The 24,064-nt window shown below is 37.7% G+C and overlaps 1 protein-coding gene and 1 pseudogene across 2 annotated transcripts; both read left to right on the top strand.

The window, feature by feature from the left end:
- Positions 1-2,079: 2,079 nt before the first annotated feature.
- On the top strand, positions 2,080-24,064 carry CCDC122 (coiled-coil domain containing 122). Its single transcript, XM_081083363.1, has 5 exons — positions 2,080-2,167; positions 2,673-2,788; positions 17,269-17,667; positions 18,691-18,807; positions 23,005-24,064. Exons 1-5 carry the CDS (start codon positions 2,122-2,124, stop codon positions 23,152-23,154), a joined length of 828 nt encoding a protein of 275 aa, XP_080939489.1. The 5' UTR covers positions 2,080-2,121; the 3' UTR covers positions 23,155-24,064.
- LOC308511765 (syntaxin-17-like) lies at positions 10,584-11,546 on the top strand (annotated as a pseudogene). The gene is made up of 2 exons: positions 10,584-11,309; positions 11,361-11,546. The product of its transcript is annotated as a syntaxin-17-like (transcript).

The raw sequence follows: 24,064 nt of genomic DNA, 5'->3' as shown, positions 1-24,064 counted from the left end.
TATTAGCATATTTATGCCAACAAGCTGGACAATGGGGATGAAATGGACAAATTCCTAGAAAAATACAATCTTCCAAAACTGAATCAGGAAGAATCAGAAAACACGAACAAGCCAATAACAACTGAGGAAATTGAGCCATTAAAAAAAAAAAAAAAAAAAAAAAAAGTTCTAGCAAACAAAAGCCCTGGTGTGAATGTCTTCACGGGGAAGTTTTTACCAGACATTCAAAGAAATACTTAACACCTATCCTCATCAAACTATTCCCAAAAATCCAAGAGGGAGGAATACTTCCAAGCTCCTTTTATGAGGCTAACATTATCCTAATTCCAATACCAGATAAAGATATGGGAGGTTTGAAGACAGAGGAGAAGGAGTGAAATAAATATCTGTGAAACTTGGTGAATCCTAATGGCCTAACATCAATGGTCCACTTGAAACAAATAGTTTTGAATTTAAAATGAGACCACAAAATAGGTATTTTTATATGGCATTTCAGCTAAATAGAGCATAAGCAAAGCAACTGGTTGGGATTTTTCCAGGGAAATAGGACAGTGAAAGAGCTGTAAGAGAATGCTAAAGAATCTAAGCCAGGTAAAGGTGAAGTGAATACGTGATGGGCTGAGGGAGTGTGAAAATATGGAAGTCACTGTGGTTGAATAGCTCTTATAGTCAAAATGCTGGAAGGAATGAGCTGAAAATGAAAAACAATAATTTAAATCTGAGATTATGAATGAAGTGCAGTTATAATCTGTGGATGTTTGGGAAGGATGGATGAGAGTACATATCAAAGAACTAAGAGGTCAAGTTATTAGAAGTATCATTGTTTGGATGTTGAAATCCCAAAGAAAATAAGAGTAGTAGTAATAGAGGCATAGTAAATTAGATGCTATAATCTAGGAGTGGGGAGTAGAGATCTGGAAGTCAACTGATACCAGCAAGGAAGGGTAGAGCTTATATAATAGCCTGATGGCATGAACTTCAAAGAAACTAAGTAGTTTTAGAGAGAGTAGAGGATAATAGTTTGGCAGTAGTAATAGAGAACAGGAAAAAGTGCCTCACCTCAAACTTTATGGCTTGAGGATGAGAAAGCAGTATCTTTGAGGATTTCAGTTCTAACTGAAAATAAGATGAAGGAGAAGTTCACTGAAGAGGTTGATTATGGAGCCTATTTTGCCAAAGATGGAGTGGGAGTTCCTGGGATCACAATGGACGTATATAAACGAATTGGGGGGTGGGTAACATATCAAATTAGGGGACTTTCTAAGACTAATAAGGGCAAGTCTTCATAAGTAGGAATGACCTGGGGCCTTAGGCTTCTATGGAATGGGGTTAATGGGAATAATGCTGACAGTGAGATGACACTATGATTTGGGAGAGAAACAGGGGATTCACCTAACTGCCACCTCAGCTTTCATTTTCTGTGTTGGTAGAGGTAGGAACTCTGTCTCCATCTTTCCAAGGAGAAAAATATCTACCCCTTCATCTTATCAGTTAATCCTAGATATAGAAGAAATTAAAATATGATTTTGAAGCTTCATAGAGCTTACTCTGGCCAGTATAGCACTGGACAGGATTGCTATATTTTTTACATCCTATACCTATGGCAGATATTGCTAATCCAACTTGGCACTGTTTTTTGCCTGACTCTGGCTATAGTTTTAGAATCCATTTCATCACAGTACTGGAAATACCAGCTACTAATCCATAGTAATTAATTATTCACTGAGTATGTCAGTTGCTGTGCTGAGCATGTTTTATAGATATTACTTTAATTATTACAACAGCCCTGTGAGGTTTTACAGATGAAGACACCAATGACCAAAAATGTTAAGAAACTTGCTCAAGATCGTAACAGCTGAAAAGCAGGAGAACCAAGATTCAAATACTGTTCTGCTTTCTTCCAAAAATCTCTCACTTAACCATTGTAATTTAATTATTGGAACTAATGATGAAATATCATTGTCATCCCTATGAGGTATTTGCAATTAATTTATTTTCAGGATCACCAGGATATACTAAAAAACAACAAAAACAACAACAAAGAAAAATGAAAGATTATCAATGTTGATTATTTTGCAGGAATAAAGAGGTAACCCATAAGTGGGAAAGAGTTACAGAAGAATGTCAGTCAACCAAGAAAGGAAGAGTCAAGGAGTTCCTGAAGACGGTAATGAAGCAATCTTAAATAAATAATTAAAAGATAAGCAGCAACAAGAAAGCACATAATAGGATAATTGTGTTAAATTTTATAGAAAATTAGGATACTGGGAAGCTGTTAAGTTTCTCCAGGAAGAAACTTATTTAGTGTTTAGAAAAGGTATAACAACCTGAAAATGCAGGCCTATAATGAATATTCATCAACTATAATTGCTATATTGTTGCTATGGTGGCAGTATAATTATAGTATGAATGCCAGTGGTCTGAATAAAAACAATTGGGACAATCAAAATATTTATACTGTTCTATAAAGAAATAGCTACAACATTGCAGTAGGCTATTTTGAATTGTCTCTTATGATGGCCTTTGATTTTGGTTTTGTTTATAGTCAGAAAGGGAAAATTGCAAACCTAAATTTTCTTATGAAAAAACATCACATTTGTAATGACTTCGAGTAAAGAAACATGACTTATTTGCATTTAAATTTTTATGATATACATTATTCCTTTGTCTAGCTCTGGCTAACCAAGACACATCTTCATTAACCGATGTTGTAGAGCAAGTTGCAAAGCAACAACAATCACAAACATCAGAAATAGAAAAAAACAAAAAAGTTCTGTTTCATTTACAGGTAACTGTTTCATACTGTCTTCTAAATGAGTCTTTATTTTCTTTAAAACTATATTGGTAACAAGTAAGTTATTGAGGATACTTAATTTTGTTAGTCAATTTTAAATGAATTTTTTATATTTACCTCTTTCTTAATTATTCTGTTATCCCTAAGTGAAATCTACTTGAGTATTCCAATTTTGTGGAAGATTTTATACACCCAATATACAAATATTCAACAGTGTAATTGCAACTGTAGTATGAGCATATGAAACCCAATGTCTCACATAGAATTATTTCAAATTCACTTTTATTTGATATTTTTCCCTAAAATGCTGAATTTAAGGAAGGTTAAGTTTTAAGCTAATGTTTTGAAGGCTATGACTTGTGAGTTGCTAGTTGTCAGTGAACATTTTAAGTAGATAAGGAACATTTCTGTTTCTTATATTTCACAATATATTTATAATTCCACAGGGAATCCCAAAGGCATGTTTGGTTTTTGCTTATAGCATAATTAGGTGACAATATCCAGTTAATATAGCTAAAAAAGCAAAATGGAAACAGTACCTTTACTATGTGCTTTGTAAAGTTTTAAGAGCTGAACTGCCTAGTTTGAAAGATAAGATTTTCTACTTCCAGGTCTGCAATTTAATTTCTCTGTGCTTCTGTTTTCTTCTTTTTAAAATGGATATAATAATAGGACCTGCCTATAAGGTTTTCATGATGATTAAATTAATTAATACTTGTAAATATTATGTAAGATATCCTTGCTCAGGCCCCAGTGGACAGTATAGTTTCAATTTTGATATTGGCTTTAGATATTAATGCACCAGCAGAGATATGATGATAATTATACTATTATGGTAATATGTATTTCTTATAAATATTTGCATTACATTAGTCACTATTAGACAGAATACATGTTTACAATAGAATATAATACAAAAAATAATGTCTTTGATTTCTATAAAGAAATTTTCTGTAACACTTCCCAGTCTTCAAAGAATGTCACAGATACTATTTCACTTATATTGAGGTCTTGCTTTTTATTAAGCATTTTGCTGAAGAGGGTCCATTTTTTAAGTTGCTCATTATCTTTTGAAGAGGGAGACAAAGAATTAAACAAATAATTACATGCAGGGCAGCAGTGTCAACAATAGAGGCATGAATATAGACTTAACACTGAAGGAGTTAGAAAGATATGTTCACTTGAGTTTTAAAGGACAGTTAGAGTTCACTTCAATGATTGGGTGTGTGAGACAGGTTTAAGAGTTAAGGGGCACCGAAACCGGTTTGGCTCAGTGGATAGAGCGTCGGCCTGCGGACTGAGAGGTCCCAGGTTCGATTCCGGTCAAGGGCATGTACCTGGGTTGCGGGCATATCCCCAGTAGGAGATGTGCAGGAGGCAGCTGATCGATGATTCTCTCTCATCGATGTTTCTAGCTCTCTATCTCTCTCCCTTCCTCTCTGTAAAAAATCAATAAAATATATTAAAAAAAAAAAGAGTTAAGGGGCAAGAAGGATAGTATTCCAGATAAAAAGAACCTGAGAAAATTCATAGAGGCCTAAAAAAGCATTAGTACGTTGACAGAATTATCAGTAGTTCGGTGATGGTATAGCATAGAGTGTGTTTTCAGAAGTGGTGAGAGATGTATGTCATGGTATGAAACTTGGACTTTACTTGAAAGGTTTTGATGGGCTTTAAGCAAGGGAGCAAGTAATTAAATTTATATTTTAGAAGGAAAATTCTAGAAATGTCATAAAACACTTTTAACACAACAGCCATGCATGATAAAAACTCTCAGCAAATTAGGAATAGAAGTTCTTCACTCTAAAAAAGGGCATCTAAGCCCGACCAGTGTTGCTCAGTGGTTGAGTATTGACCCATGAACCAGGAGCTCATAGTTCAATTTCTAGTCAGGACACATGCCCAGGTTGTGGGCTCAATCCCCAGTAGGGAGCATGCAGGAGGCAGCTGGTCAATGATTCTCTCTCATCATAGATGGTTCTATCTCTCTCTTTCACTCCCTTCCTCTCTGAAATCAATAAAAACGTATTTAAAAAATAATAAAAAAGAGCATCTACATAAATCCTACAGCCAATTTTATACCTAACTAGAGGCCCGGTGCATGACATTTGTGCACTGGGGTGGGGAGTCCCTCAGCCTTGCCGGTGCCCTCTCGCAGTCTGGGACCCCTTGGTGGATGTCTGACTGACAGCTTAGGCCCGCACCTGCCACCACCGCTGCACTCACCAGCTGTGAGCCCGGCTTCCGGCACTGACCACCAGGGAGCAACTCCTACATTGAGTGTCTGCCCCCTGGTGGTCAGTGCACATCATAGCAGCAGGTTGTTCCACCGTTCGGTTGATTTGCATATTATGGTTTTATTATATAGGATAGTGAAAGACGATGTTTTTCTTCTAAGATCAGGAACAAGGCAAGGATATGTGCTCTTGCCACTTTTCATTCTTTGGTATTAGTGCATTGAGCCACTGTAATCTTGGAAGAAAATAAAATAAAAAGCATCCACATTGAAAAGGAGGGAGGCAGCCCGAACCAATAGGCTCAATTAATATTTGACACAGGAGGCAAAAACATACAATGGAGTCAAGATAGTCTCTTCAATAAATGGTGTTGGGAAAATTGGACAGATACATGTAAGAAAATGAAACTAGACCACCAACTTACACCATACACAAAAATAAACTCAAAATGGATAAAGGACTTAAATGTATGATGGGAAACCATAAAAATTCTAGAAGAATCCCAAAGCAACAAAATTTCAGACATGTGCCGAAGCAATTTCTTCACTGATACAGCTCCTAGGGCACTTGAAACTAAAGAGAAAATGAACAAATGGGACTACATCAAAATAAAAAGCTTCTGCACAGCAAAATAAACCATCAACAAAACAACAAGAAAGCCCACTGCATGGGAGAACATATTTGCCAATGTCATATCTGATAAGGGCCTAATCTCCAAAATTTATAGGGAACTCATACAACTTAACAAAAGGAAGATAATCCAATAAAAAAATGGGCAAAGGATCTAAATTGACACCTTTCAAAAGAGGACATTCAGAAAGCCAAGAGACATATGAAAACATGCTCAAAGTCACTTATCATCCAAGAGATGCAAATCAAAACAACAATGAGGTACCATCTCACACCTGTCAGAATGGCTATCATCAACAAATCAACAAACGACAAGGGCTGGAGAGGATGCAGAGAAAAAGGAACACTCATACACTGCTGGTGGGAATGCAGACTGGTGCAGCCACTATGGAAGACAGTATGGAGTTTCCTCAAAAAACTACAAATGGAACTCCCATTTGACCCTGTGATCCCACTCCTAGGAATATATCCCAAGAAACCAGAAACACAAATCAGAAAGGATATATGCACCCATATGTTCATAGCAGCACAATTCACCATAGCTAAGATCTGGAAACAGCCTAAGTGCCTATCAGTATATGAATGGATTAGAAAACTGTGGTATATATACATGATGGAAGACTATGCTGCTGTAAAAAAGAAGGAACTCTTACCATTTGCAACAGCATGGATGGAACTGGAGAGCATTATGCTAAGTGAAATAAGCCAGTCAATGAAGGAAAAATACCACGTGATCTCACTCATTCATGGATAATAGAGACCATTATAACCTTATGAACAATAATAGATACAGAGGCAGAGCTACCTCAAGCAGATTGTCAAACTGCAGTGGGAAGACCGGGGAGGGTGGGAGGGCAGGAGGGAGGGAGGTAAGAGAGCAACCGAAGGACTTGTATGCATGCATATAAGCATAACCAATGGACATAAGACACTGAGGGGTAGGGGAGACCAGGGGATTGTCAAGGGCAGGAAAAAAAAGGAGACATATGTAATACTCTTTGTAATACTTTAAGCAATAAAACAATAAAATAAAATAAAGAAAATAAAAAAAGAAAAGGAGGCAGTAAAACTTTTTATTCATAAGCATAATTATATTTAGAAAATCCCAAGGAATCTATTTTTTAAGAAGTTGTTAGGACTAATAAGTGAGTTTATTTTTTTATTATTTTTTTAAATATTTTTTTATTGATTTCAGAGAGGGAGAGAGAGATAGAAACATCAGTGATGAGAGGGAATCATTGATCAGCTGCCTCCTGCATGCCCAAAACTGGGGATAAACATGTGTATGTGCCCTAACTGGGAATCAAATCGTGACCTCCTGGTCCATAGGTCAGCACTCAACCACTGAGCCACACTGGCCGGGCAATAAGTGAGTTTAGAAAGCTCATAAGATTAACTATGAAATCAGCTGTATTTCTATATATTGAAAGAAACAATCAGAAGTTAAAATTTAAAAAGCAGTGTCATTTACAGTAGCATCAAAACTATGAAATACTTAGGGGTAAATTTGACAAAGGTTTGTGTTATGAACCGAATGTTTATGTCCCCCCAAAACTCACATATTGAATCCCTAATCCCCAATGTGATTAATTTTGGAGATGGGGCCTTTGGAAGGTAATTAGGTTTAAGGGAGATCATAAAGGTGTGGGGCCCTACTGACAGGATCAGTGCCCTTACAAGGAGAAACACCAGAGTGCTTGTTCTCTCTCCCCACTCTGCCACATGAGGACCCAGTGAGAAGGTAAGGCAGGCAGAGTTCTCACTAGTACTGGGCCATACTGATGTCCTTTCCAGCCTCCAGAACTGTAAGAAATAAATTTCTGTTGTTTAAACCACTAAGTTTATTGTATTTTGTTGTGGCAGCCCAAGCAGACTTAACACCATTTATAAGAGCTCTGTACTGAAAACTGCAAAACATTGCTGAGAAAAATTAAAGATTAAAATAAATACTAAATGCAGAGATATACCATTTTCACAAATCAGAAAATTCAGTATTGTTAACATGTCAGTTCTTTCAATTTTATCTACAGTTGAAAATCAATTTCGATAAAAATTCCAGCAGGCTTTATTTTTTTTGAGAAATGGATGAACTGATTCTAAGTCATATGGAAATCCAAAGAATCAGTAATAGCCAAAACATCTTTGAAGAACAACAACAATGCTGGACATTCTTACATTATCTGATTTTAAAATTTATTATAGAGTACAATAATCAGAACAGTGTGATATGGCATAGATAGACATACAGTTCTATAGAACAGACTAGTGTCTAGAAATGCCCCACATATATAAATTGATTTCAAAGAGGTGCTGCTATGGAGTGAATGTTTGTGTCCCCGATGGTATGTGGAAGTGGAGCATTTGGGAGATAATTAGGTTTATATGAGGTTATGAGGGTGAAGCCCCTGTGATGGGACTATAAGAAGAGAAAGAGACCCTAGAGCTGTCTTTCTCTCTCTCTCCCATTTGAGGACACAGCTAGAAGGTGGTTGTCTACAAGGCAGGAGCAGGGCTCTCACCAGGGGCTGAATCCTCTGCACCTTGATCTTGGACTCTCTAGCCTCCAGATCAATGAGAATTTAGTGTTTATGTTTAAGCACCCAGTCTATGGTATTTTGTTATGGCAGTTCATTAGAGCTAACACAGGTGCCACGGCAGTTCATTAGAGAAACAAATAGTGGAGGACAGCCATATACAAAAAAAAGTGAATCTCAACTTTCACCTCATACCACATACAAAAAGTAACTAAAAATGTATTATGGGCCTAAATGTAAGAATTAATACTACACAGTGTCAGAGAAAACATAGGAAAAAAGCCTAGTGATGTAGGATTTGGCAAAGATATTTTAAATAGGACACAATTTTTTTTTACATTGGATGTCATCAATTTTTTTTTTAACCTCACCTGAGGATATGTTTTTATTGATTTTTAGAGAGGAAGGAAGGGAGAGAGAAACATTGATGTGAGAGAAACATTGATCAATTGCCTTCCATACCTGTCCTGACCAGGGATTAAACCCGCATCCATCCTGTGTATGTACCCTGACTAGGAACTGAATCCCCAACCTTTCGGTGTACGTACGGGATGATGCTCCTACCAACTGAGCCACCCAGCCAGGGCTTATCAGATATACTTTTTAAAGTTTTTGTTCAAAAGAAACTAATGAAAATGAATGTGAGATATATTTTCTGGTACCCTCTTGGAATTTGCATTGTCATAGACTGGGAGAAAATATTTAACAACATATCTGGCAGTGTATGTGTATTTACAATATATAAAGAACTTCCATTATTTAAGAAGGCAAACAATTTAAAAATGGGCTAAAGATTTCAATAGTCATTTCATCTAAGAAGTTATTATAAAAGACAAGCACGTGAAAAGATACTCAATATCAATAATTGTTAAGAAAATGCAAATTGAAATTACAATGAGATAGCACTCAATACACACTAGAATGACTGCATTTAAAAAGACTGACCATACCAAGTGTTGGTGTAGATATGCAAGAACAGAACTCTCAAACCCTTTTATTTGGAATGTAAAAACACTTGGGAAAACAGTTTACAGTTTTGAAAAGGTTAAAATATATCTACCATATAATCCAGCCGTTCAGTGTCCAGATATTTGTTTACACAAGAGAAATAAAAGTGTATGTCTACTGGAAAACCGGAAACAACCTAAATGGCCCATCAGATGAATGGATAAAAAAAAGTGATACATCCACAAAAGGAATACTACTTGGCAATAAAAAGGAAGGGCTTTTGATATATCCAACAGCATGGATGAATCTCAATTATGCTGAGTGAAAGGAGTTAGACTTTAAAAAGTATAGTTTGTATAATTCTACTTATAAAATTCTAAAAAATGTAAACTAATCTTTAATGACAGGAAGTAGGTGAATTGTATCTGGAAACACAGATGAGGAGGAAAGATGGATTTTAAAGCAATAGGAAGAAACTTGTGGGTAATGGATATGTTTACTATGTTCATTGTGATAGTCTCATGAGCATAAAACTATGTAAAAGTCATCAAACTGTAAAGTTTAAATATCTTCCGTTTATTTACATCAAGTATACTTCAATAAATCTATAAAAGAAAAAAGGGGAGGAAGATGGGGGGGAGATAAGACAAGGAAGGGGGAGAGGGAGGAGGTGGAGAGGTGAAGGGGAAGATGAACAGTAACAACAGCAAGAACTATAATTCTAGTGAAAGGATTGAAGGAGAATTGGAGTGTAGGAGGAACTGTCTAAAACCAGGGAGAAAAGTAAACAGTCTATTACATTAGTCCAGGAAAGAGAAGAGATGATTACCCAATGTCATCTCTTCCCATGTTGATCAATAGAGTCAATAGCTTGATCCACTTGGCAGTGCATGTGCTTCTTTCCTGACCATTCCATGTGCATCACTAGTCACTCATATAATACATATTTATTGAGCACCATTTTGTGCGAGATACTGGGAAGATGATGATAAAGAAGATAGCAAGTTCCTTGTGGAGCTTACTTTCTAGTAAGGGAAGACAGAAATCCTATATAACAAAAGGCTAATATGCAAATTGACTAAATGCAGAATGACCGGTCACTATTATGCACACTGACCACCAGGGGGCAAACGCTCAATGCAGGAGCTGCCCCAAGCCTGCAGGCTGGCAGCAGGTGGCAGGGCTGGCAAACGGGCAGTGCCAGGTCAGCCAAGGCAGGTGCCAGCAGGGCCCCCCCGCCTCCAACTACCTCAACTGGTCACCCCGCAGATCAGCCCTGATTGCCTGCCAGGCCTAGGGACCCTACCCATGCACGCATTTCATGCACCAGGCCTCTAGTAAAGAAATAAAAAGAAGATCGCTCTCGAACACCCAGGCAGGTGGTTTTCCTATATAAGTAGAGAAGAGAGTTGTTGCAAGTAGAAGACAACATTTTTTAGGATGTCTAAAGATGAAGAAAAAGTGAAATTACGCCATCTTGAACTAGCTATCCAGAAATTCATTAAAATAGTAATCCCTACAGACCTGGAAAGGTTAAGAAGGCACCAGATAAATATTGAGAAGTATCAGAGATGCAGAATCTGGGACAAGTTACACAAAGAGCATATCAATGGGGGATGTGCACATGTGCAGTTCAGCAGCTCCACTCCAATATGGAGAAGCTTTGTTGGAAAGTCCAGAAAGATGACTTAGTACTTCTGAGGAGAGTGATAGATCCTGGTTAAAGAAGCAGCAGCAGCAGGCGGCAGTGGAATTTCTCCAGCTCCATCAGGAATCTGTAGAAGAACTTGAGAAACAATTTAATGATGAGGAAACTTCATTACAGCCTTCTTTGACTAAGTCTATGACTGTTGGTGGAGCATTTCACACTACTGAAACTGAAGCTGATCCTCAGAGTATGACTCAGATATATGCATTGCCTGAAATCCCTCAAGATCAATATGCTGCAGAATCATGGGAAACCTAGAAGTGGACCTAATTGAACTTAGCCAACTGGTCACAGAATTATCTCTCCTAGTGGATTCTCAGCAGGAGAAGATTGACAGCATTGAAGACCATGTCAACAGTGCTGCTGTGAATGTTGAAAAGGGAACCAGAAACTTGGGGAAGGCTGCAAAATACAACCTGGCAATTCTGCCTGTGGCAGGTACATTCCTCAGAGGAGCGGTATGTGTGTGTGTGTGTGTGTGTGTGTGTCTGTGTGTGTGGTGGGGGGGGGGGAGTGGGGGTCCTATTGGCCTCCTTGCAAAGTGGCAGGAATTACAGCTTATAGCTGCCCTTGGTGGTGGAGTGTTGGGCTTCACAGGCAGAAAATTGATACAAAGAAGGAAACAGAAAATGATGGAGAAGCTCATTTCCAGCTGTCTAGATCTTCCCAGCCAAATTGACAAAAAATGCATTTAGAAACCAAACTTCAGTATTATTGGCTCCACATGTTTATACTAATGGACCTTTGTTGCTGTTGCACACTGAGCTTTTGGAACATGATTGTATCAAGATAGTGGCTATAGATGCTCAAATGGGATTGGATTGTGATAAATGGAGATATATCTACACTAATAAAAGAGAAAAATGGTAATTGGCGTACAACGCTACCCTTTTCATTGGCTAATCAGTTAACTGCCAATAAGATGGCGGTTAATTTGCATATGTAGGCACAATGCAGGGAGGCGAAAGGGAAAGCAGGAAGAAGCCCCCTGCCACTGACAGTGATCAGAAACCCAGGGGGGAGCTAAGAGCTGGGGGGCAGGGCAAAGGCGGCCCTGGGGCCGCCTTTGCCCTGCCCCCCAGCCATGATCGGAGAATCAGGCGCCTTTTCCACCCTGGCCAGTGATAGCAGGAAGTAGGGGTGGAGCCAGCGATGGGAGCTGGGCACGGTCGAAGCTGGCAGTCCCAGGAGCTAGGGGTCCCTTGCCTGGGCCTAAAGCGGAGCCCACGATCGCGGGGCGCTGCAGCTGCCGGTCCCTGCTGCCCGGGTGGGACGCCTCAGCCAGAGGCGTCCTGCAGGGGCAGGGGCGGAGCCTGCAACCACGGGGAGCTGGGGATCCCCTGCCCAGGCCTGACACCTCTGCCGGAGGCCTCAGGCCTGGTCAAGGGGCCAATCCGGTGATTGGTGATTGGAGATTGGTCAACTCCTCTGGCTGAGGCATCAGGCCTGGGTGGGGGGCGGAGCTGGGGATTGGGGGGATATGATGGTCCCCTTGCCCAGGCCTGAAGCCTGGGTCAGAGGCGTCAGGCTTGGGCGGGGGGTGGAGCAAGCAATCAGAGGGAGATGGGGGTCCCCTGCCCAGGCATGATTCCTGGGCCAGAGGCCTTGGGCCTGGGCAGGGGCCAGAGCCAGTGATCGGGGGGAGATGGGGGTCCCCTGTCCAAGCCTGACATCTCTGGCCAAGGCATCAGGCCTGGGCAAGGGGCAGAGCCAGCAATCGGAGGGGTCTGGGGGTCCCCTGCCCAGGCCTGATGCCTGGGCCAGAGGCATCAGGCCTGGGCTGGGGGCAGAAGCAGTGATGGGGGGAAATGAGGGTCCCCTGCCCAGGCCTGACGCCTCTGTCAGAGGCCACAGGCCTGGGCAAGGGGCCGATCCTGCAATTGGAGGGTGATGGGGGTCAACGCCTGAGGGCTCCCAGTATGTGAGAGGGTGCAGGCTGGGCTGAGGGACACTCCTCCCCCCCCCCCACCCAGTGCATGAATTTCGTGCACCGGTCCCCTAGTATATATATATATATATATATATATAGCTGGAATGTTAATGGAATTGAGGGGCTTGGGCTGAGGGTGTATAATGTTTGTCAGGTAGTTTAAAGACTGCTAGGGAGCAGATTTTCTTCCCGAAAGTGTGAAAACTGAACCCATAATGTTGATAAGGACATGTGTGGTGTGGACATGTTGGGTTATGAAAGAACAGTTCCTTTCCTAACCCTGATTTGGAGATCCTAAGACTAAGCATATTATAAATAAGGCTTTTGTCTTCTAAATGTAGGATATTATTTAGTCCTGTTAGCAAAGAAAAGAATGGGAGTTCAGGAGCCTTTCTTATCAAATAGGAAATCCAGATATGGCAAGGGCACAGGTGAAGTACATGGTGGAGTCATTGGATGAACCTATTGCAGTTTCGTATAGGCCCACTATATTTTTCTGATGAAGGAAACTAATAGTGAACGAAAGATTAAGATGTCAAACATCTTAATCTGTGACACTGGCTCTCTGAACTCTTCCCTCTGTCTCTCTTTAAATAAAGACAAAAATCTCAAGTGGTAGGAGACAGTGTTATTAAGCCAGCACTAAGCTAGCTTTGTCATTTTGTCTCTTTGCAGAAGTAGTGCCCTCTGCCTTCCTTCCCTTGTACTTTTCAAAGTTCTTTGACTTGTGGGTGAATTCTACCCATGTGTAATGAGGGCTTTACTCATAATCAGCTTTTTTTTAAAATATATTTTTTATTGATTTAAGAGATGAAGGGAGAGGGAGAGATAGTAACACCAATGAAGAAAGAGAATCATTGATCTGTTGCTTCCTACATGCCTCACACTGGGGATTGAGCTCATAATGCAGGCATGTGCTCTGACCTGGAATAGAACCGTGACCTCCTGGTTCGTAGGTTGATGCTCAAACACTGAGCCATGCCAGCCAGTCCTAATCTGGTGGTGTTTTTTTAAAATTTTCTTCCATCTTTATTCATTCTTTTCTATAATATCTAGATAAGAGAGGGAGGGAGGCAGGGAGAAAGAGAGAGATCTCCAAATATTTCCAACATTATTAGAATTTGAGCTAAAAATAAGCAGGCAGGGAATATGTCAGATCATTTCCTGGCGCATCTTCCAATCTCAAGTGGCTGTTGTACCTGCCACAAAGGGAGTTTCTAACCCTAGGTATTTTCAGCCAGCCCTTGGTGAAGCTAAGAACTAGCTTTCTACCTTATCTCTCTTACTACCATTCTTTTCCCCAGGCTTTGCTACCTCCTGTGCTTTCCTATAGGTCCACTATATTTTCTGATGAAGGAAACTAATAGTGAAAGAAATGACTCCACCATGTACTTCACCTGTGCCCTTGCCTGATCTGGCTCTCCTTTTCACAGCTGCTATTTCTTCTGCTTGCCTTTTCTCATATTCAAGTTGATGATGGACAAAGCCTGGTGCCAACACTCAATCCTGATGGATTTGTGGTGCTAATTCTAACACTTGACATTGACAGCAAGCATGGCCCAGCCCAACTCAGTTTCTGTATCAAATAGCAAAAAGGTTTTAAATTTAGAAAGAAAGAATTTAAGGTTACAGGCAGCCTCATCCTGTATATCCAACTCATTTGAAATAGGAAAGAATCACCTTTTGCCTTACTCTTTTTTTCTGAGGACAGAGGAAAGGGTACCAACACCACAAAAGATGTTAGCTTTCCCTGCTCAGGAGCCAGAGGCATCAGACAGTGGAATGGTTTATCATTTCTCTCTTGCTGAGATTACTCTTAATAACTTTCATTGATTGCTATCTTTTATTTCTGTCTCTAATCTAAAGAGACCTTTCTCCTTCATACTTTTTGATTCTTCTTACCAAAAAATTCCAAAGAGAGAAAGCAAAAATAAATAAATAAATAAATAAATAAATAAATAAATAAATAAATAGATAAATAAAATAAAGAAATGGAATACAATAGAATGATGTGATTTATGTTTTTAAAAAGATTATTCTGCCTAATATATGGAGCCTGGTTGAGGTACAGGGGGAATAATGGAAACAGCAGAAGCTAGGCTGTGCTAAAAAAATTGATCAGAAGTGAATCTGGGATTTTATTTTGGAGCCCAAACGCAAATAGGTGTTGGGGGAAGGGTAAAGGGAAAAACTAAGAAAAGACTTCTAGATTGTTGAGTATTCAGGTGGAAAGTGGTACAGCTTATTGAAATCAAGAAGATGAAGGGGAACATGTTGAGCATGTAAATGGAATTTTCTTTCCTGAACATGTATAGTTGATATGTTTATTAGATATAGAAATAGAAATGTCAACTGGAGATAAAGATAGAAATTCATCAGCATGTTGCATTTTTCAGTGTACTTCCCTCTCTGTCTCTGCCAGGAAAAGGGTAGATTGGGGTCTTCCTTTTTTGTACAGTGACTCCCTCTCAAAATTATGTGTTCAAACAATATAATCATACCAGATAGAAAAAAAAGGAGGACGGCTTGCAGAGTTGTTTTGGGGGCAGTTAGATAATAAAGAGAAGGAAGGACATAAGGTGGCTCCCAAAGTAGTACCATTAGTTAATTTGTGAAAATAGGGGTGTGGGAATTTGCATTTTGGTCCCAATTCTTCATCCTTGTGTATCATTTCTCTCTTGCTGAGCTTACTCTTAATAACTTTCATTGATTGCTATCTTTTATTTCTGTCTCTAATCTAAAGAGACCTTTCTCCTTCATACTTTTTGATTCTTCTTACCAAAAAATTCCAAAGAGAGAAAGCAAAAATAAATAAATAAATAAAATAAAGAAATAGAATGATGTGATTTATGTTTTCAAAAAGATTATTCTGCCTAATATATGACCCTTTGCCATGTGTCATTATAATGACCGGCCATAGTGGTGCGCATATATCTGCTCCTTGATGGTGAGTTTCATCATGTGATCAGCAGGGGTGTGAGCAGATGTTATTTGAAGAGAAGCTTGAAAAAGCTCTTCCATAATTGGGCTTCCATTCTTATGCATCTGCTATCATCATGAGAAGGACATGGTTGGCTTGGCCCACTGGAAGATAAAATACATGTTATGCAAAGGCATGACACCCCAGTTGGCCAAACTAAATCATGTAACATCCAGCCAACCCTCAGACATTTGAGCAAATTCAACCAAGGTCAACATCTAGCCAACTTCCACTGCTCCCAGTCATGTGAGCAATAAACACTTATTTTGTAAGTCACTGAGGTTTTACCATTCTGACGCTACATAATTGATACAAGGAAGAACAGGATGGAATAGAAGCAAGGATTAGTCTGATTTTTTGACATATTGCATTTGAGATGGCTAGTGGCCACTGGATGTAGGACTCAACAGCCACTTAAGTTCTGTGAATTATCAGCGTAGACATAGTCAACATATAAGTATGGATAAGATTACCCAAGGAATTATATATAGAATGAAAGGAGAAAAATCTGATAATGGTGCCCTAAGAAAGATCTGCTTTAGAAGGAACCATTGTGACTGAGAAGGAATACTCAGCAGTATCTGGAAGAACCAGAGAAGAGTGGTGATGTGAAAACAGGAAACACTCATAAATGCAGAGAACCAACTGATGGTTGGGGGAGGGGCTTTGGGGGACTGGGTGGAAAAGTTGAAGGGAATGAGAAGTACAGATTGGTAGTTATAAATAGTCACGGGATGTAAAGTACAGCATAGGGAATATAGCCAATAATATTGTTAGAATTGCCAAATGCCAAGAGAGGTAAAGTAGACATCTTTATACTCATTTTACAAATGAGTAGGTTTGGATAGGTTAATTAAGTTTGCCACGTATGATCATACCAATTAGTAAATAACAGTAAGGGAACTAGAACCTAGGCCTTTTGATTTTTTTTTAACCCAAGGTGTTATCATTTTTATCATGTTGTCTTTCTTTAGTGCAGTGGTTCTCAACCTTCTGGCCCTTTAAATACAGTTCCTCATGTTGTGACCCAATCATATAATTATTTTCGTTGCTACTTCATAACTGTAATGTTGCTACTGTTATGAATCGTAATGTAAATATCTGATATGCAGGATGGTCTTAGGCAACCCCTGTGAAAGGGTCGTTTGACCGCCAAAGGGGTCGTGACCCACAGGTTGAGAACCGCTGCTTTAGTGTGTACTTCTGATGTAAATATATTATTAAAGTGATTGTAAAATATCGTTTACATGTAAAATGTTAAGACAAGTGATAAAATTTTAACATTTAGAATTATATGAATATTAAAAATAGATATATAATTGGGCTTCCACTGAGATTATAATTTTGTTATGTTATTGAATGTTTCCTTCCATTACACATCAATTTTTCTATATCTGATAAATGTGTTTATGTTGTGATTTCCTACATGCATTATGGATAGAAAAATGACTTTCCTCTCATGTTGAGTATCATGAATTAATAATAATAATGTTGAAATATTTTACAGAATGAACTTCATGAGCTAGAAAAACAAATAGCAACTGTTTCTGCAGAAACTAAAGAAACAGAAAGGCTAATTTATCAGCAAGATGTTGCCATAGAGAATAGCAAACTTCAGTGTGAAAACCTGGAAACACAAATCAAATCCTTACATACAGAAAATGTAAAGCTTAAATTTGATATAGAAGCAGCCCAAGAAGATTTCAAGGAACATGTGATAAAATATAATGAATACTATGCAAAAATTAAAGTGCATAAAGATAGGTCGGGGGAGGAAGAAAGCAAATGGCCATTTATGATTGAACTACGTGAAAAACAAGATCTTGTTAAAAAACTGAAGATAATGAAAGAGGAACTTAGGCAGGATCTCCAGAATCCAGAAGGAAACCGGATGAAACAAGTACAGGTTTGAAATATCACTTATTAAAACCTTTTCTATTCTTTTTTTCTTCTTTTTTAAATCCTCATCTGAGGACATGCTTAGAGAGGAGAGAGAGATGAGAGAGAGAGAGAGAGAGAGAGAGAGAGAGAGAGAGAGCGAGAGCAATTGCCTTCCTGCCTTCCTACATGCCCCAACCAGAAATTGAACCTGCAACCGAGATTTGTGCCCTGAGTGGGAATTGAACCAGCAACTTTTCTCTGAACAGGATGATGTTCAACCAACTGAACCACTCAGGCTGAGCTATTCTCTTTTTTCATGTACACTTATTAAGTGATAAATTTATCATTAACTTAATCAAGTACCCATGGCTGCTCTAATGAAATTCAGAAACTATTTTCACAACTTTAAAAAACTTGGATAAGCACATGAGTTATGTAACAACTATGCCACATGTGCAAATGCATAAAGAAAACATCCCCAAATTCCGTGTGGACTAATACAAATGCATGGTAAAACAAAGTCACAGTGAACAATTAATACATTTGTTGCAGAAAGTGTAACTCACAAAAATGCTGAAGCCCTAGCTTCCAAGCTAATGGACCCAGACCAATCCAAGTCAATTTAGTATGCTTAATGCTGTTTTGCAAATAATATGAATTAATAATTGCAGGTTACACATTTTTCTATTTCTTTTACTATTCTTTGAAGACAGTGGGAGAGACAAACTTAAAATATCTATTATGTCTTGCTAGAGACTTACAAGTATCCTTTACACTGTTGCCGAACAATTGCCACTATAATTACCACTATCCTTTACATGTTATTCCATTTGGATTTTCTAAATGCTCAAACATAATTTTTGTTTATTTGTTTGTATTATAGTTTTGTTTTTATTATTTGTTCCTATAGAAGGTAATATTCTAATTCTATTTCTCAAAAAGAATTATTACGGCTAGTTTTATTAAATTATAGAAACACTGAAAATCTTGGCTTTATATTGATCATTCACAGTTTGACTTGTATATATTAAATTTTATAAACATACAGGAAGACATTACAAAGCTAAAGGAAAAAATCACAACTACAAAAGAATCTATCATTGAAAAAACTTGTTTTCTTGAGGAAGAAAATAAGACACATGAAAAATTAAGAAAAGAAATAGAGGTAAGTCTTGATCACCTGGATTTCAATGTTTTATGGAATCTTTTCTTAAACTTACATTATTTTCATACTTTCCACAGTTTATTCTCAATCCCCAAATAGCTAAAGAACAATAAAGAACTACATAAAGCATTAGAAAAGTCCAACACATCCTATATAATAAAAGCCTAATATGCTAAGTGTTTGGTCATCTGGTCGTCCATTCAACCAATCAAAGCATAATATGCTAATGATATGCTAAGGCTGCTCAACCACTCTCTATGATGTGCACTGACCACTAGGGGACAGATGCTCAAAGCAGGAGCTGTCCCCAGCCTGCAGGCCTCGATCACCCAATTGGGACCTGCTGGCCAACCTCCTGGTCCTTCCCCCTGGCCAGCAGGCTCTGATCACCCGATGGAGAATGGGGAGCCAGGGGTGGGTGGCAGCAGACATGGGCGGCACCAGGCCAAGGCAGGTAAGAGCGAGCAGGGCCCTGATTGCCCAACCAGTCGCCCTACATGCAGAGGGCAACCAGTGTCAGTGGTGGGGGGTAGGGCCGGCTGCCGGAAGCTGGGGAAGATAGGCCCTGATTGCAGGCCAGGCCTAGGGACTCTACCCATGCACGATTTTCATTCACCGGGCCCCTAGTTAATAGATAATTAGAGATAATTCCCTCATTCAAAGGTATGAAAATTATATATATATAATTGACAAAGCAAGCGCTCACTCCTATTTCAATCTGTCCTAAAATTATTCCAAATCTAATTCCATCAACAACCTGGTACCCAATTAATGGCTAGAAAACAGGCTATTGAGTCAGAAAAGATGACCTTTCCTAGATATACATCAGTGACTCCTCAAAAGAGAGGAAAAAACAGTGAAAGTCAGTACTACAAACCCCTCTGATTTCATATTTGCAAATATTGAGTCTAATTTAAAAAACTGATATACAAAATTCAAAGTGAGACCACATTTGGGATACCACTGGTAGACTTCTGTAGTCACTATTGTTTACTTTAGATGAATGAAAATTAAAATGGAGAAGAATATGTTGTTAAGCTCAAATAAATAATTTTCACTCTTAAGGTATTAATTTGTAAAATAAAAAGATACATAGCTTTAACTTGTTTGTGACTAATTTGATACAATTAATAAGCATCTGAGTTACCATGGCCTGGTGGCTCAGTTGGTTAGAGCATCATCCCAAGAGGTTGCAGGTTTAATTCCCGGTAAGGCACATACCTCGGTTGTGGATTCAATCCCCAGCTTGGGTGCCTTCAGAGGCAACGGATCAATGTTTCTCTCTCACATCATTGTTTCTCTCTCCCCTTTCCTCTCTCTATAAAATCAATAATAATAAAAAAAAATATTCTTGGGTGAGGATGAAAAAGTCTGTATATTTATACTATAATAAAAATATTTAATCATACTCTTTAAATAGTGGAAGCAAATAGAGGTTGCATCACATACAAATGACAGCAAGTGAGTACCAAGTCTTTTAGTGCAGTATATTCTCCATGTTAAAACAACAACATTGTGTGTTTGTTACATATATGGAGAAATTGTGGACAATACAGAATTTAGCAACATATTTCACACAGTGTTCTTCTCAAAATAGGATAGCACTTTGATTTACAAAACTGTCTCATTTTATTTATGTATTCACTCATCAATTCATTCAACATATTTATTGAGTTCATACTATGTGTCAATTACTCTTTTAAGTGCTTACAATAGAGTATCAAACAAAATAAATTGATAAAAATCCCTGTTCTCAGGGAACTTGTGTTTTAGTTGGAGAGACAGACATAAAAAAGATACGTAAATAAGATACGTAGCATTCACTGTGGCTGGTGCTCTGGAGTCACACTAAGGGAACTTGTACATCTCTGTTCTGATCTGTTGTGTATGCATTTTGTACCTTAACCATTGAAGAAGAATTTCAGAAGAGGCTCATATGCAACCAAACACACTGATTGATTAACCAAAAATTTTTCCAATTATATATATCTATATATACATACATATCAGTGGATATATATCCTCTTGAATATATTCAGTGTATAAAAATATTTCAAATATAGCTTCATTATTTAATATAGTATTTCAGTTTATTCCATATTTATTTCTAATCCTTTTAAAGTCATTTTCTATTTGCCAACATACCAGCAGACCTAATTTACTAATTTGAGTAAATTATCTGAATTTGAAAAATTACCAAAAATTGAAAACTTAAAAAGTTGCATTAAGTTTATAGCAATTTATGTGAAGTGTTAGTTACAAGTTTTCACTTTGCTTTTATAACAATATTTTGGAATGCTTTGAGTGTCTCTGTCCCAGTTCCCCTGCTTGCTGCAGAACCGTGCCTCAATACAATTGCTTTCCTTTGTAATCCTGTATGTTTTGTTTTATGCATTTAAAAGCATTATTCTGAGGAGTCTGTAGTCTTCACCATACTGTAAAAATGATCCATGGCAAAATAAAGGTACAAAAAATAAAAAGCCCTGTGCTAGGGAGGAGCTGGGAAAGAAAGAGGGGAAGTTTTCCTGGGGAAGAAATTGATAAGATTCAGCATGTAGTACAATCTGGGCCCCAATAACAGCTGAGAGAGAGAAAAGAGAGTCAGGTCAGGGACAGAAATTCAGAGCCTTGTCTCCCAGGTTCTAAATTTGCTTTTGACAGCGTATTTTTATTAATTTGGTGAATTGGTGTTTTGACAAATTGACCCCTATTTAAATTGACTTAGAACCACCCACCAGACTTACTAGAGCATTCTCTAATATATGTAAGAATGAAGAGAAAAGTTCTCAGTACCATTATTCTATCAACTGGTTTGAACATATATGCATATATGCATAACCCATGGACACAGACAATAGTGCAGTGAAGGCCTGGGTGGTGGGGCAGGAGAAGGGTAGAGGGGTTTAATGGAGGACAGTGGGGCATCTGTAATACTTTAGACAATAAAAACAAATTTTAAAAAATAATAAAAGTGGGTGTTTTACTACAATGAAATACCACTTCACACCCACTAAATGGCTATGATAAAAAATACAGATAAGTATTTTCAAGGATGTGAAGAAATTCAAACTCTCACATATTGATCATGGGAATGTAAAAATGGAAAACAGTCCATCAGTTCCTCAAATGGTTAAATATAGAGTTACCATATGACCCAGTAATTTCACTCCTAGTTATAAGCCCCAGAGAAATGAAAACATGACCACACAAAAACTTGTACATGAATGTTCATAGCAGCATTATTCATAATAAACAAAAAGTGGCCACAGGTGAAATACTCATTAACTGATAAAATGGGTAAGTAAGATGTAGTATATTATGCAATATTATTTGGCAGTAAAAGGAAATGGAGTACTGATGCATGCTAAAACATGGATGGCCCTAAAAACATTATGCTAAGTGAGAGAAGCCAGTCACAAAAGACCACATATTATATGATTCTACTTTATAAAATGTCCAGAATAGGCAAATCTATATAAAGAGAAAGTAGATTAGTAGTTGCCTAGTGCTAAGGGTAGGATGGGGAAATGGGGAGTACTTTTAATGGGTACCAGATTTCATTTTGGGCTATTGAAAATGTTCTAAAATTGGTTGTGGTGATAGCTAAACCCTGTGAATATACTAAAATCCATTAAATGGTACAGTGTAAAGGGTGGATTGTATGGTATGTCAACAAAACTGTTAAAAAAAAGTTATTTGTAGAGCCAACACTAATCTCAGGAATTATGATGACGTTTTTGCTTTCTTGTGCCCAGACACCACAACCCTTATACTTTTCACCGTGCTTCATTGCCTTCCAGTGTCACATTGTCTGGCTCAACATACACAATGATCTACTTACTGACAAGGAATTGGACATTATATAGAACTTTTAGATCAATTAATCTGTTTCAGTGAACAACTAGATACAGAAAAAAAAAATTACTCTTAACTGGTAACTGCTTAATAAGTAGAAAGCACTTCATCACAGATGTTTTATTTGGATTCAAATCTCAAACATCATCACTTGCTTATTCTGAAACCTTGGTCAAATCACTTAATCTCTTTATCTTTTGTTTCCTTTTACAAAAATGGGTATCATAATATGCACATCATAAGGTGTAATGAGAATTTAATTATATGTAAAAGGCTCTCAGCACACTAACATATAATAAGGGTCAAGCAAAGCCCTGTTGATGTGTTTTCTTCTTTTCACAGGTACAAAATAAGAGATATGGTGCAATTCTTAAGCGTTTGCATTGTCAGCTGAACAAGCTTCAGTCAAATAGAAAGCAATGGCAGTGGAACATTGAACAACTAGAAAAAACTGCAGCTGAACTAAGAAAATGCATTGCAATGAAAGATTAACATGGTCGTAGGGCAATGTAGAGCACAGAGTATTGTCACAAAAATTACAGGCAAAAATGTTGAGAAATCATTCAAATTCTTGTTTCTAATTAATTAATTTTTATTGAAGTATAGTTGACATACAATATTTGTTTCAGGTGTGCAACACAGTGATTCTATATTTATATATCTTACCAATGAGCTTCCACTGTCAGAGGTCTGTCCTAATGGCAGATATATTTATCTTTTTTTAATTAGTCCTTCCACCCCTACAATTGATAGCAGTATAAAGACAATAGGAATGCTTACAGAAGAATAGTAGATGACTCCATGAACATTTTTTATGTATAAGATGTATTGTACTCATGAATGCCTGTTTATAAATTGTTGCCTTCACTATTATTTGAAGTAAAAATTTAGAAGAAAAGAAATTCTTGAATTTATAATGATTTAAATTGTTAAGATATTTAAATGGCTGTCTGTTTCAAACTTTATTAAAACTTGTTTTTTTACTACTGCCTTCACAGCAGTCCATAAATATTAACATTTACAATAATATTATATGTTCAGTGCCTCAGGTATGTTTCTTAGTTTTTCCTCTTCATTCAGAAGCTGGCAATCATTTTTCTTTGTTGTTAGATAACATATTTTCAGAGTGTTGCAAAGCATAATTTTTTTTGTTCATGCTTCTGTCTATAAATTATTTATTACCTTTCTATGACTAAAATAACATTGTGTAAAGTAACTTATAAGCTCTTTAAAAATGTTAACCATTATAGACAAATGTTTTTATTTTTAATTTTTATTGAAAGGCAAATACTATGTTCATGGCAGAAATCAAAATTTAATTTGTCCCTTGTAAGATAAAAGTGCTCTTTCTCATGGTCTTATTGAGTAAAATTTTTAGGAACAAAAATAAAATATTAATTAT

The sequence above is a fragment of the Myotis nattereri genome (assembly GCF_964212035.1).
Source record: "Myotis nattereri genome assembly, chromosome: 2".
Classification (NCBI taxonomy): Eukaryota; Metazoa; Chordata; class Mammalia; order Chiroptera; family Vespertilionidae; genus Myotis; species Myotis nattereri.
The sequence above is the reverse complement of the archived record's forward strand: the minus strand, read 5'-3'. Positions and strand labels throughout refer to the sequence as shown.